Here is a 13,888-nt window from a genome sequence, read left to right as displayed (position 1 = left end):
GATCTGCAGGCTCGTTAGCATGTACTCCGCAATGTCCGTAACAAAACTGCAGGTGCACGGACCAGCCAGCACACGTCAGTGTTAATAGACGCTGCCAGATCTGATCCTCCGTCCGGTCTGTCTGACTGAGCGGGCCCTTGTTTAGAGCCGCTAGAAGAGACTGACTGTCCGTAACCACAAGCAGGGTTTTACGCCTGTGGCGGATACGAGGAATCATCAGCTTCTCTAGGGCTAGAAGCAGCGCACGGGATTCCGTCCTGTAGCTGCATGGGCGTGCACCGCAGTTTATGCTGGCCTTTTCTATTATCTCCGATGAGTTGAGGGATGAAGGCGGTATGCCAACCCCTGCTGACTTGGGAACGTCGACACCGCCATCAGTCGCAAGTATCCACGAGCGGTGGCTGTGCAGCGCTAGAGCCTCTTCGCTGACTCTGCGCTTTCCCCGTATCAGCTCCTCTTCGTCAGTTATTGAGTGGTCTATCGGAAGTTCCACACCGATGGTGACCCGGTGAGCGGAGGCCGCAAACCAGGGAGGAATGGAGCTGCGAAAGAACCGCTCTTCGCGTGGTGAGCTCTCGGTGATGCCATAGTCCTTTGTGTATGCGTCTACGAAGGCATATAGCTCGTCCCGAGATAATGGCGAGATGCGGAAACCAGCGCGAGGCGGTGGCTCAGGCGGGGGTCTCCGCATCCAGTCCGTCTGACATGCGCGTGTGTTCTCAAATATTGAGAGCCGCGCGCGCAGGCAAAGGACGTGGAGCGGCGGCATATTAGCCTCCAGTAGTGCGGATTCCGGGTCGACAGTGCTCGGAACTCCGCTGACAATGCGTGCCAGAGTTGCGTACGTCTTCTGCATCTCATTCTTCGCTGAATCCGTCGCTACTGCCCATACGAGCTCGCTGCCATAGCGTAATTTGGAAGCACCGTATCCAATGACGAACGTGCGTGGGTCATGTGGAGATGGTCCCGCCTCTTTGTGCGCTATGCGGCGTAGCTGCGATGTCCGCTGCGAAGTGGCAGCGCATTGCTTGGTGGCCGCCACATTTAGCGTCAGTCGTGGATCGAGATCCATGCCGAGAAGCTTCGTAGTTCGCGACGCCCCCATGGTCATGACTGGGATTTGACATCCAGCCACTACCAGGGGCCACTTTCCTTCACGATCATAATCTGACTCCGTGTGCGTGGATAGTGTGAACCAAGCAGCTTCACAATTTGACGGGTTGATGGCCAAGCCATTTTCCTGACTCCACGCATGCAGTTTTTGAAGAACCATGTTGGCAGTGGGAATGGCGCCTTCCCGGGAATGCCCCTTAACGATAATAGAGAGGTCGTCCGCATACATGTCTGCTGTGACACCCGCAAAGCTGTTCAGCAGATTGAGAAGTGGGTGTACGTAAAGGGAGAACAAATATGGTCCCAGTACGGACCCCTGAGGAACTCCTCGCAGCATGGGACGCCGATCGCTGTGTCTGTGGCCAACTCGTGTCTTCGCGTAGCGACCACATAGGAGCCTTCGAAAAAAAATACATACATACATGTCCAATCCGAATGGAGGGATCACGCCGCGAAAGTGGCCACCACAGGGCGCATACAGAAATATGCACCCACTTGGTGTGAATGCCCGTCGTGGATCTGGCGAACCCCGTCCCCATTCCGTTCACACCTTTTCATTCCCGTCTTGTGCGGCTTCTGTTGGCAACCGCAACGTCCGGTCAGCGACCCGGATGAATGCCATAGGCGCTCGTAAAGGGACTGTTGGCGGGAAATCTGGCTAAATAATTTAATATTCATCCTGATAAAGCAAACTCTGTAAGACCTTCTTCCTCTGCTTTATGATTTCTTTGTTGACTGTGATTCTAGGAATCAGGGAAGTAATAACGTCTGTACAAATTTAGTTATTTTATTTTTATTTTTATTCTTACAGCCAAGCCCAATTACCGCGAGTTTAATATAAAGAAATGGTGATGGGTCCTTAAACTGCAACGGAATGGTGCCTTATCGGTGATCTTGTGGCGGATCTTGCGCGCCAACACGGCGAGATACAGGCGCAACTCCCATGCACAAATGGAAAGGGACAGCCTGAATCAACGCCGACTGACAGCGCTAACTTTCATAGCTTCAATTTGATTTTGAGAAACATTGACTTGCAATAAGAGGGTTCAAACCTTGCGGGGGCACTTGTCAAATCGCCGAGCTCCTCGAGTACCAAATTTCGAGACTCAGGTGCCCCCGCCATCGTTTGAGGGCCGCCCGTGAGATTTGGGTCCGGCAAGGGCCGACCATTGCGAAAAGCCAAAGAATAGACTCGGAAGACGCCGTCGCCGACGTGAGAGAGTGAAGCGCGCAGCCTCAATATCAGATGGAGGAAGCGAATGACTACTTCTCGACCCGCGCGTCCAGCGCTGCGGTGGCGGACGGTCTTGCGCGACGGGAATCGGCGTTTGCCGGGCGCGAACGCCATTTGGAGACAACCCAAGAAACGAGAGGTACGCCTCAGCGCCTTGGAAGAGTCGATAAGTCCGGGCAGCTAGAAGTTCCCTCTTCTACGAGAGGAACGCCGGACGCACCCGCACACGAAGCTGAAGACGGCGTCGCGACCACGCTCCGCCACGAGCGTTTGGCGGAAGGGTGCGCGCCAGTATCCGCAATTTCCGACCCATTTCCACGAGAGAGCGACGGCGGGTCAATAGTCATACGTCGTTTGGGAATTTTGGGCGACCACGTTTCCCTCGCTCCATGGCTTCGCCCTCCGGCGCGTCCCTCCGGACGACTCGGGTCTGTAGGACCAGGCGGCGCTTTTCCTCCAATTTGACGTCAACACTTGGCTCCAGCGAATTCGGAACGAATGCGTACTATAAACCCTCTTTGGAATCCGGAGCGCGCGATTGCCGGCACCAGGGCGTCGCTCGCGTCCAAATTGCCTTTGAGTTTCTGGCTTCGTGGGTGTGCGCTTTGCGGTTTTATCGGGACACTACCAACAGTTCGTGTGCCTTGGCAGGGTTATACTGCAGGCCTTTCGTGCGCGGACCATGACGGAGCCGATTCAAGTATACCGATCTAGAATCTTCGGGCCCGCCTTCATACGGCTTCTCCTGGGGGCGACGCCTCCGCGAGGGCGGCTCGGCCTTTCACGGATCAACAGGAACCCTACCACCACGACCGCGACCCTTGCAACGCTAATTGTGTCGTTTTTATGGGCGCGACGCGTCCCCGTGCAAATTCCGAGGCACGGCCAGAAGGAACCACTCACGGCATAAATAGCCGCACGAAAAGGGGCAAGGAGACCGCTTACCGCCGACGAATGCTGACGACGGGAGCGCCATCGAATCCGTCCCGTCGCCCACCAATCTTCACAGGCAGCGCACCGCACCGCCGACGCTCCATCCGATCTTTCAAATTGCCCGACGAAATCGTCGAGAAGGGCGATGGAGCTTATCTGCCAACGACGCTCGACTGTGGCACAACGAAACACCGACATCCCCGCTTTGGGCCAGCTATATGAGGAGAGCGAACGAGTAGGCTCGACAGACGTGGGCGCCGTCAACGTGGGAGCGTGGAATGTCCCTAGCGGGGCGATTCACGACTTTTTGCCGCACGCACGAACAGCCGATAAACGAGGAGAGCTGTGCGGCCTTTTTGATGGCAATCGAAGTCGCGCCATCGACCCGACAGCAGCACTCCAGGACGCTGCGGTCCGTGTCGGAAATGAATCCAACCCCGCTGGACATGATGATTCTGGGGTTGCAAAAAATTGCGGCGCGATCGGTGGTGAAGCAGGCGCGCCCCTCGACAAAGAAAGGGACCGAGGAATGTATCCGCAGCCGGACCGATTGGAAGGAACGTGTTGTCGTACGACTTGCGTGTATAACGGCGAGTCGTTGGTCCGGAATTGCGGCCTTGACACCCAACAATTTCACAACGGAGCCGGACGGGGTCATAATTTTGGATTGTTCCGTGGCTCAAAAAGCGTTGGGGCGGGTTCCCGCCGCGCCCCGCTGTCCGACAGGATACGAGGGCAGGACGCGTTCGACACTATAAATCTACGCGGGACACTCCGTCGCAGCGTAAGGCTCACGAATATTATGACCGTTCAAATCGAAAGAGCTCTGGCTCCTTGGTGCGCCACGGCGCATTCCATAAAACACGGTGCGTTGAGGCACGCTGCTCCAATCGTGGAGACACACGATTTGAATCCACATGTGATCTCGCAGTTGGCGAAGCACGTCGACCCGTTCGACCTTCCCCATAACACAGTTTGTTATTTGTGGAGGTGCACCACAATGCTGACCCAGGTATCGTCGCTGGTCGCATTGATGTGAAGGGAGAAGCTGCGGAAGGGCAGGAACCCTGGCTGAGAGCGGAGGAGCGTTTTTCTCATGATTTTAATCACAATCATGCCGCAACAATAACGAGACGCGCGACAAGGACGCGTCTGGCCACTCCACCAGAGGAACGAACCATCCCGCTACGGCAAGCCAACGTGCCCGTATTGAACCTAGAGTGGATTAAAAGTCTGTTGAACCCGGCCACCTTGGAGAGGCTCATGCAAGTTTGGGGACTCGTCGGGCGGTCCCCTTTCCCCCCGTTTCCCTTTCCTCTGGGAAAGCGCGCGGGGGCTCACGGAGGATTTCGAACGCTGACGCGAGATTGTTACGAAAAGCAGGAATAATCGAGGACGGTTCATCCACAATAACAGGCGGATGGATAATACCCTTTCCCGGTTGTGGAGGAGAAAACCACCGGTTCACGACGACGATGGATCGCGTGGCCACGCGGCGAGAACAGAGACGACCTTATGAGGCTAATGTTCCTCTTTTGCACATTTATCATTATTTGCCGCCTGTGATGGCTGAGGCCGCTTCCTGCCTGGATGTAAAGTCGTCCTTCATAGTCTCTTTACCGCGGGAGACTCGGCATCTCTTTCGATGCCACGTGGAGGACGGCACGCTGGTGGAGCTGACACGGCTCCCGGTGGGACGCAAGGCCGGCCCAGAAATTCTCCGGATTATTATTACTTCAGCAATTGCGGGGGTGACGACGGTGGCTCACCGCCTCTGGGCCGCACCTCCATCGCTGCGTGTCGTCGTATGGATCGGTAATATACGCATTGCAGGGTCGATAGGCGACGCGACATTGTGGGAAGCCCAAGTGCTTCGTAATGCGGGCAGGCGTCACGCCACGATAGGGGAGGGCCGCGAATCGGGCGCTATGCAGTACACCTTCCTGGGGTGCAGTTTGATCACACTCACCGGGCGGTATCCCTGAGTGAAAGGTTTGTCCGGTCTGTACGCGCCGTGCCGTCGCTCAATTCTTCAACCGTCGCGGGAATGGAGGTTATGGCGTCACGTTTTTTGTACGCGGCCGCCATTTTGGGCATGCGTTTATGCGAATACTACTTTTTCATCAAGGCAGTGCGACGACGATTGTCCGCACTTAACCGGGGAATTGTGCTGGAGACATCCCCGGCGAACGTTCCGTCGGCAGCGGTTGGTTTGGGCGAGAGGTTGCGACACACCATCGAGAACAATCGCAAGCGAATCATCAAGCCCACCGAGGAAGCATCGGCTACCATCATCACGGATGCATCGCTCCATGGATGGGGAGCCGTTTAAATTCCAGACCCCGGCGACGTTAAAATTGCCGGATGAAAGTGGGAAATGGAAGATGCCTTTTCTTATCATGCAGGCCGAGGCACGCGGTACGCTTGGCCTTATCGGCCTTTTCCGCCATCTTGCCATCCACTATGGGCGTTTGGGTGGACAACACTTCGCTGCAAGGAGCGGCGAATAAAGGCAGCTCGAAATCACACGCCATGACGTGGGAGCTGCGACGGATATATGAGTTTTTGGGCTCTCGCGGAGTAAAGACATTCTTTGCATACGTACGGTCTGCGGAAAACCCCGCAGACGGCATATCACGCGGTCGTGTTTTTACACTTCAGGAATTGGCGAAGGGTGGAACTTGCGAAGGGGAGCGGCGGGGTCTTGTGGTCGGAGGACCCCGGAGTCCGCCACCTCGTAGGTAATAGCGTATCGAATCTTATTTGAGCAAAAAGCGTCAAGAGAGTGGTCAAAAGAACAGAAACAAATCGGAATAAACTATTGAGGCGATTGCCCGCACCTGCTTTGACTTCCTTTTCCTTCCTATATCGTCGGGTTTGCTGGGATAATTTCAGGATCCGTCCAGCGGCCAAGGCACATCTTCATCCCTTAAGTTTTGCCGAATGAGTGGGAGCAAAGCGGCGGTTTCGCGCCGTCGTGAAGAACGCCCGCTCCGTTCACCCTTTTCCTCCCTGCCGGTTCACTTCGGCGGCCTTTTTTTTTTTTTTTTTTGCTTCTGTGATTCCTGGTGGGTGTCCCTTTCTTATTGTTTCGAGGGCGAAAAAACCAAAACCAAAACCAAAACCAAAAGAATAAAAAACGGATGGGGCAAACAAAAGGTGGCGGCAGTGTTGTTGTTGTTGTTGGCGTGCGTGCGTGTGTCCGCGCGGGTCGCGAGGAGGCAAACAAAACAAAAACTGCAGTCAAGTAAAGCCTCGCATGTCATGTACTTTTTTTTTAATTGAAAAAAAAAAAAAAAAAGACAAAAGAGAAGATTTAATTTCGGTTTTTTTTTTATTTAATTGATTTTTATTGATTTTTCGGTGTGTGTGTGTGGGAAAAAAAAAAAAAATGAAAGAAGACAGAAGACAAAAACAAACAAAAAAAAAGATACCGAAATCCCTTTTCCCCCCCCCACCGACCCCCAATCACCAAAAAAAAAAAAAAAAAAAAGCAAAAAAGCAAAAAGGAGCAAAGAGTTATTATAACCAAATATATATATATATATTTAAGTGTCCCGAAAGGATCTTGAATCGACATCCTGCAGACAGACTTCGAGTCTTCTATAAAGAGAGAAAGGAAGTGAGATGTGTGTATGTGTGTAAGTGTGAGTGTCTGCCTCTAAACTCCGCTCCGCATTTCGCGCCGAATAAGTTTCTCATGCGCAAACCCGTATGTGTACATTGATTATATATGGATTATATATAGGTAGCAAACACACACGTGGTCTTTAAAAAATCCGAGGCAAAAATACACTTTCCCCCGCCCATTATACATTTACCCTCGCCATGCTCACCCGGTTTCTCCCACGGAACACACAATTGAAGAGAAAGGGGGACGGCTTCCCATTTCATGCCCCCTCTTTTTTTTTTTCTTTTTGTTTACACCACACCACTCCCCTTCCCTCGGTCTTAGTTTTTTTATTTTTATCAGTACTCCCATTCTTTGTTTCGTATATATTCGATGCATATCTTCGTTGGCATCATCGTTTTCTCTTCCTTTACTGTTACTTCCCCCCCACTCCCCCCCCCCTTTTTCTTTTTTTTTTCTTCCCTCTTCCTTCCTTTTTACCGTTTGCCACATGTAAGGCGGGGTTGTGTGGCAGGCGAAATCACATGGAAGACATCAACGTGTTGGGAGGACGCATTTGGGCTTAAAAAAAAAAAAAAAAAAAGCAAAAAAAGCAAAAAAAGAAAAAGAAATCAGGTGGTAAAATGAATGCAAAGCGACCAACCCTCCCTTCCCTTCCCTTCCCTTCCCTTCCCTCTCCCGCTGCGCAACTAAATTATGGGGGGGTAAAAAAAAAGGGGGCAGAGACGTGGAAGAACAACTTGTAAATGAATGAATGAATGTCTACGAATTAAAACAGCAACAACCCATAAAAAAATATGTGTATTTTCCGCGACTTCATTTCACCCAAAACAATTTTCCCATACATGCGCAATAATTAATAAATAAAATAAAATAAAATAACTACAAATAAATATGTACATATAAATATATATATAAATATAAATATATGTTACATGCATGCATACATGTAACAAGTTTTCTTTCCTTTCTTCTTCTTTTTGTTCCGTATCATCACCTACACTTCCCCCCCCCACCCCCCTTCTTCTTCCCTTCCCCTCAAACCACACACACACGCACAAAAAGAAAAAAAAGGGGGGTGGTCGCATCCCAGAAAAACATGTTTCATTTTTTAACTTTAGAAACTCATGTCTTCCCTTTCCCCCTCCTCTTCCCCCCCGCCCCACACACACACAGTGCCCTCGACTGTGACAGTCCTCAAAAATACACACAAATGTGTCAAAACTTTTGCCCCCCCCCCCCCCCCTTTGCTATAATAACCCATCGCACGCACAAATACACGAAGTAACAGAAAACATCTCTCTTTTCCTCCTCTTGTTTTTTTTTTTTTTTTTCGCTCCTCCCGATTCTTCCTTTATTTTTTTATATAAATATAAATGCCTCTTTGTGCACACATGTAAATAAAACAAACAAACAAACAGCCATCCAAAAGGGGGGAAAAAAAAAACTTTTTTTTTCTTCTTTTCTTTTCTTTTTCTTTTTCTTCTCTTTCCGCTCAGCATTTCTCATGCCTTCTTGTCCTACTCTTCTTTTAGGAACGTTTCCTCCAAATTATCTTTAACCCAATTCATCCATGCTTGGTCATTTTCTTCATCAAGTTGTGCACGCAGTGAGGCATCCGCTGCTGAAGGTAAAAAGTTTGAATGCCCCGCTGTGAAATGCCTCTTTTCATCCCCGGCAAGATTGGCATTCTCAATTTCTCTCTGCTGCTTGGCAGCGCTCATCTGGGCGTTCCCCATATTTACCACCGCTTTTCCGCCCCGGTGTCCACGACGCGTTCGCTTTCGTGAAGTCTCATCCCACCACCGGCAACATTGCTCCGACCACGATTGCAGCTCCGCAGCATCTAAGATCGCGGCTTCCTGAATAAGGCGTTTGGGCGGTGAGGGGCACCGTTGACGAACGCGGGCGCGTGTGTTTTCCTGCGCCGGCAGGATGCGCTTGTACCAGCGCATCATCGTTGACCTGTACTGATTCATTCTTTCTACTGAGGGGTTTGAAAGCGTTTCCGCAAAAAACAATTCGTATGGTACGGGTGATGGCAACATCTTGAAACGCAGCGTCTTCTCCTTCAAACGCTTTTCCCCATCAAAATTTGAGAAGCACAGAAGTGACGACATCATCACGCGTAGTTGTTCAGGCGGCGCCCACGATGGCTGCCGTACCTTCAGCGAGTTCTTCTGTCCCAACATGCTCCTACCAGCAGCACCAATGCTGATATTTATCCCACTGTGCGATACACCAGGGGATGTAGGAATGTCATTGCAACCAACAAACGAGGATGCGGTGTTGACCCTATTGAATTCTGTCGCACCGTTCATGGAAAACGTTCCGTTCCTCGTCGAACCAGAGCCACCCGATCCTGTATCCGTGTTAAATGGCCCCAGAGACGATTTCCACGATGATAGAGGATCACGCATAAGAAAAACATTTCCACTTGTCTCGTTTCCATTTGCTGTATTATAATTGTAGCGAACCTCATCGAAGGAAACAGCATACCGGTCACACAGGGGCTTTTGTGTCTGTCCGAGATTCCAGTTTTCATTAGACGGGATCGCAAACGACACCCCCCTAACTGAACCCACCTCTACAGAGCTGTTATGGCTGCTTGTAAGTACGCCGTCTGTCCTACTTGGTGACTGCGACAGAAATGTTGTGGCAGTGCTGGTCTCATTGCTGCTCCCACTCTCCGTCCCAGCGCATTTATGAAAGAGCGTGTATCCAGTTCCACATAAATCACCAAAAGCCGAGGTCATGGGTGAAGAAATGAAATTCCGCACTTCATCCGAGGGCATGAGACGGAAACCCATCGGATTGCCCGCTCCACATTCCACGAGCATCCCAGAAGGCAGCCAACGTCAAACACACAAATAACCGTCCACAATCACACACGCAAAGGGATAAAATAAAAATGGACAAAAACAAAACAAAAACAAAAACAAAACAAAAAATCCGGTTTTTGAAAACGGGGAAAAAACAAAAGACAAAAGAAAAAATGCCCCTCTTCCCTCTCTTTTTTTCCTTTTAACTTCTCTTTTTTTTTTTTTTTTTTCTTTCAACGCACACACCACAAAAACAAAAAGGGGAAGAGAAAAATAATAAATAAAATAAATAAATAAAAAAAAAAAGCGGGATTTCAAACAGCAAAAAAAAAAAAAAAAGGCGAAAGGCAAAAGAAAAAGAAAAGAGTTCTTCTAACAACACACACGCACACACAAAAGGGGAACTTTCCTTTTTTCTCTTGCCCCTCCTCCTCCTTGTTTTAAATGAAGACTAATGAACAAATGTTTGCGTTAATAAAACAACACACACACACACACACACACACAGTGAGAGAGTGAGAGTGAAAAGAGAAGCAAAAACGGCAGTAAAAAAAAAAAAAAAAAGTATTTTGTAAGCAAGAGTTCAAAGCAGTAATATATTTATAAACACACACACACACACACACACACGAACAAACAGGTGTATTTTGTATGTGTATTGGTATCCTTGTAATGCAATGCAATGAAATGTGGTTATGTATACAATTCAGTTTCCCCCCCCCCCTCTTCCTCCCTCCCCCTTTCTCTGTTTGGCGATAAAAATAAAGTCAAAGATATTCCAGGTACTATCTGGTGTCCAACCACACAAACACGCACAAGCGAGATAAACAGAGAGAAACTCGAAAAGAAACGAAAAGAAACAAAAAACAAAACAAAAAAAAAAGGTACAAATCCGCAAACAGTTAAAACCAGAAAACAAACAACAGTTAAGAACAAACAACACACAAACGAATGAATGTGTTTTCCTCCTCCTCCTCTTCTTCTTCTTCTTCCTGCTGCTGCTGCTGCTGCGCACAAACAGACAACTTCCCCCCCTTTTCTCCCACCCCCACCTTTTTTTTTTTTTTTCCCCCCTTTTGTCGCTTTTGTTTTCTTTTCTTCTCTTCTTTGCTATTTTGCAGCCGCCCCCCTGATATAAATAAATAAATATTTTTATACAAACACGCACACACTCGTGGGTTTTTTTTCCCCTTTTTTTTTTTTCTCCTTTTTTTAATTATTTGTTTTTTTTTTAATTATTTGTTTTCTTTTTCTGCACCTCCCGTTGTTATTCGGGCGGGCGTCTTCTTCTCTAAATTTTCTTTTTTTTTTTTTTTCCGCTTCTCGCCGCCCCGCCTCCGCTTTCTGTGGGCGACGCACTCGAGACGACACGCAAGGGGTGCCTCCTCAACCAAAACCGCCACCCGCACAAAAACGCCGGGGCGATGGCCGAAAAATTACGTGTGGGTGTTGTTTTGTGCGAGGGGACAAAATGCAGCCGTGGAGTTCTCCCACGCGTCCCACACACACACACAGAGAGAGACAAAAAAAAAAAAAAAAACGCCCAAAAACTGTCAGTCAACAAACAACAACAACAAAAAAGAAAAGGAAGTGGCGCCCCTCTTTCTCTCTTACGGAACCAAAGACAAAAACAAACAAACAAACAAAAATGACGAAATCCAATGAAGCGGCGGAGAACACCTGCAAGCGGTGTGAGTGCGTGCAAGATATATATATGTATCTATATATCTCTCTCTCTCAGTCTGAGGGAAGAAAAAGAAGGATTCCCACTTCACAAATTCACCCCTCCGCTTTTCTTCCTGCTTGCTTGCTTTAGTTCCGCCCCCCTAACCTCCGCCCCCCTTCTCCCTCCAACCGCCTGGAGGATGATGTGGCAGCAAATGGGCGACCGGGTAGACGGGTCCGTATTATCCCCTTTTTGACCTGCGGCTGCACTTCCGCCACGCAGGCACACAAAGACAACCCTTCTCTTTTTTTTTTTTTTTTTTTTTTTTCTGTTTTCTTTTCCCCCCTCTCTCCCTGTGGGCTCTACGATTGCTGTGCGGGGATAAGCCTTCGGTATATTTAGATCCAACTACTGGCGGGTGTGCGCACACAAGAGCAAAAGAAAAAGAAGAAGAGAAAGAGAGAAAGAAAAAGAAAGATCCAAACAGAAGGCAGTAAGAATTGAAGGAAACAAAAACAAACAACGGAAAAAAAAAAAAAAAAAAAAAAAAGAAATAAACATTGGGGAAGCGCGGAGTCATGGCCGGGTTAATTCTGTGAAACCCCCTTCCTCTCCCTCTTTCTTTCCCTTTAACCCCCCCCGAAGATAAAAAACAAAAAAAAAAAAGGAAGAGAAAAAGAGAGGAAAACCCACCCACCCGCCCACACACACACACACACACAAACAGAGAGAGAGAGAGGGGGACGGCAGTTCGCTCCCCTTCATTTCTCTGATGTCCATCAGGACAAATGTCTTTTTTCCCCCCCCCTCCCCCCTTTTCCCCTTCCAGAAACAACCAGACATGCTCTGCAGTCGCGGTGTGTACATGCGTGCAGGGCACGTGTACAAAACGCAGCCACAACCACAACAAAGCCAGCCACAAAAATATCTACCAAGGCCATGTAGATTATTTCACCCCATTCATCACGAAAACAACAAGTAACAACGACAACGACAAATTTACTTTTCATTTCTTTTTTCTTTTTATTAACAACAAACAAACAAACAAACAAAACCGCATATCTACAGTCTCCAAACACGCACGAAGAAAGGAATATTAGTACTAACAATAATAATAATAATAATAATAGTAATAGTAAGATTAGTAGTAATAATAATAACAACAACAGTAAAGGGGAATGTCAAAAAAAAAAAAAAAAAGGTGCGGTGGAGCTCAGAACCAACCAGCCAAAACGCGCGAAAGTAAATAAAATGTATAAATATAAATTTGTGCCAGGAAGAACTCAAAATGCCGCATGCGCACTCCTTTTCTTCTATTTTCCTTTTTTTTTTTTTTTTTCATTTCTTTTCAGTCTTTTTTCTTTTCTTTCCCCACCGTGGGCAGGTGTCAAAAGAGAGGGGGAGCGGGAGCGGGAGCGGGGGACTTTTGTGAGGAAAAAAAGCAAAAAAAAAAAAACTGAGGAAAATAAGAGGAGACGAAAGGGAAAACAAACAAACAAAAAAACAGTTGATGCATAAAGAAACAGGGGGGTCGACCAAAAAGACCCGCTGTCGTCTCCTTTGCTCCATCCGATCGCCCATTTACCTCCAAAAGCCTCAGAAGTAAAAAAACACCACCAAAACCAAAATGACGTTCGCTGCAGGGGTCACGGGGTTCCCTTCCCACTCGCGGGGGGGGGGGGGGAAGTCATGGACGAGACACACGCCTTCCCTCCTTCCCTCCTTCCTCACCACACGCGCCTCAAAGTCAGTCGCCTCATCCCGCACAGAAACAACACAAATAACCGGAGGCCAGAGAGAGAGAGAGAGAGAGACACTGCGATGAATCCCCTCCCATTCCCTCTTTTCCCCTCTTCTTCTTCTTCTTAAAAGACACACGCAGAGAAAAACACACGCACGAAACAAAAAACAAAAACAACAACGACGGCAAAAAAACAAAAACAAACCAAAACAAAACAAAACACAAAAAAAAAAACCAAAAACTAAAACAAAAACGCTCTCTGTCTTTCGCTTCAACAATTATAAGGCACAGATACATGTAGGCATATCTTCATATATATATATATATATATATCTGCTTCCATGTGCGGGTATACATTACAAAATATGTGATTGACTGACAACAACAACACCAACAAACAAACAAACAAACACAAAAAAAAAAGGTAAGAACGGAGGAACTCAAATGTGAAATAAACAACAAAAACACACACACACACACACACACAAAAAAGTAGGACACGGCGGAGGGGAACAGCGGGTCCACACACGGATTTCTCCCTCCCTCCCTCTCCTCCCTTCTCTCTCTCTCTCTCCTTTTTTTTCTTTTTGTTTGTTTGTTACCTTCTGAACGTATATATTCAGAAATATATATTTACGTATCGTTTGTTTGTCTCTTCTTCTTCCCCTCCCCCCCCCCTTGCCGCCTCCCAAAGTCCAGTTGAATTGACTGAAGAACTCAAGAAACAAAAATCACCGGAACGACAAAC

At 48.3% G+C, this 13,888-nt stretch overlaps 2 protein-coding genes across 2 annotated transcripts, besides 43 other annotated features; both read right to left on the bottom strand.

Annotated features, from left to right (window-relative positions):
* Positions 1 to 5,814: a sequence feature (areas not merged during assembly with more than two copies in the genome that could not be assigned to a particular haplotype).
* Positions 1,736 to 1,913: a mobile genetic element.
* Positions 1,736 to 6,237: a mobile genetic element.
* Positions 1,899 to 1,921: a microsatellite.
* Positions 3,495 to 3,938, bottom strand: Tc00.1047053510829.20 (uncharacterized protein; the record flags this gene model as incomplete). The annotated part of the gene is made up of 1 exon (XM_802601.1): positions 3,495 to 3,938. One exon carries the CDS (start codon positions 3,936 to 3,938, stop codon positions 3,495 to 3,497), a length of 444 nt encoding a protein of 147 aa, XP_807694.1.
* Positions 5,815 to 13,888: a sequence feature (heterozygous, non-Esmeraldo-like haplotype).
* Positions 5,974 to 6,194: a mobile genetic element.
* Positions 6,551 to 6,581: a sequence feature (AT_rich).
* Positions 6,607 to 6,634: a sequence feature (AT_rich).
* Positions 6,659 to 6,709: a sequence feature (T-rich).
* Positions 6,754 to 6,788: a microsatellite.
* Positions 6,811 to 6,832: a sequence feature (AT_rich).
* Positions 7,311 to 7,387: a sequence feature (GA-rich).
* Positions 7,476 to 7,522: a microsatellite.
* Positions 7,554 to 7,586: a microsatellite.
* Positions 7,773 to 7,793: a microsatellite.
* Positions 7,800 to 7,841: a microsatellite.
* Positions 8,265 to 8,289: a sequence feature (AT_rich).
* Positions 8,360 to 8,402: a sequence feature (A-rich).
* Tc00.1047053510829.10 (hypothetical protein, conserved) lies at positions 8,432 to 9,751 on the bottom strand (the record flags this gene model as incomplete). Its single annotated transcript, XM_802600.1, has 1 exon — positions 8,432 to 9,751. The coding sequence occupies one exon, from the start codon at positions 9,749 to 9,751 to the stop codon at positions 8,432 to 8,434; it is 1,320 nt and encodes a 439-aa protein (XP_807693.1).
* Positions 9,827 to 9,861: a microsatellite.
* Positions 9,925 to 9,967: a sequence feature (A-rich).
* Positions 9,983 to 10,099: a sequence feature (T-rich).
* Positions 10,216 to 10,240: a microsatellite.
* Positions 10,340 to 10,363: a microsatellite.
* Positions 10,575 to 10,675: a microsatellite.
* Positions 10,696 to 10,725: a microsatellite.
* Positions 10,786 to 10,850: a sequence feature (A-rich).
* Positions 10,866 to 10,890: a sequence feature (AT_rich).
* Positions 10,913 to 10,985: a sequence feature (A-rich).
* Positions 11,699 to 11,739: a microsatellite.
* Positions 11,831 to 11,915: a sequence feature (CT-rich).
* Positions 11,926 to 11,957: a microsatellite.
* Positions 12,042 to 12,087: a sequence feature (T-rich).
* Positions 12,102 to 12,125: a microsatellite.
* Positions 12,431 to 12,452: a microsatellite.
* Positions 12,492 to 12,571: a microsatellite.
* Positions 12,705 to 12,768: a sequence feature (A-rich).
* Positions 12,834 to 12,903: a sequence feature (T-rich).
* Positions 13,193 to 13,213: a microsatellite.
* Positions 13,304 to 13,394: a sequence feature (T-rich).
* Positions 13,452 to 13,473: a microsatellite.
* Positions 13,533 to 13,552: a microsatellite.
* Positions 13,605 to 13,627: a microsatellite.
* Positions 13,675 to 13,714: a sequence feature (GA-rich).

The sequence above is a fragment of the Trypanosoma cruzi genome, genomic scaffold (genome assembly GCF_000209065.1).
Source record: "Trypanosoma cruzi strain CL Brener 1047053516899 genomic scaffold, whole genome shotgun sequence".
NCBI classification, from domain to species: domain Eukaryota; phylum Euglenozoa; class Kinetoplastea; order Trypanosomatida; family Trypanosomatidae; genus Trypanosoma; species Trypanosoma cruzi.
Note: the sequence above shows the minus strand (reverse complement) of the source record. Positions and strands in the feature narration are given on the sequence as shown.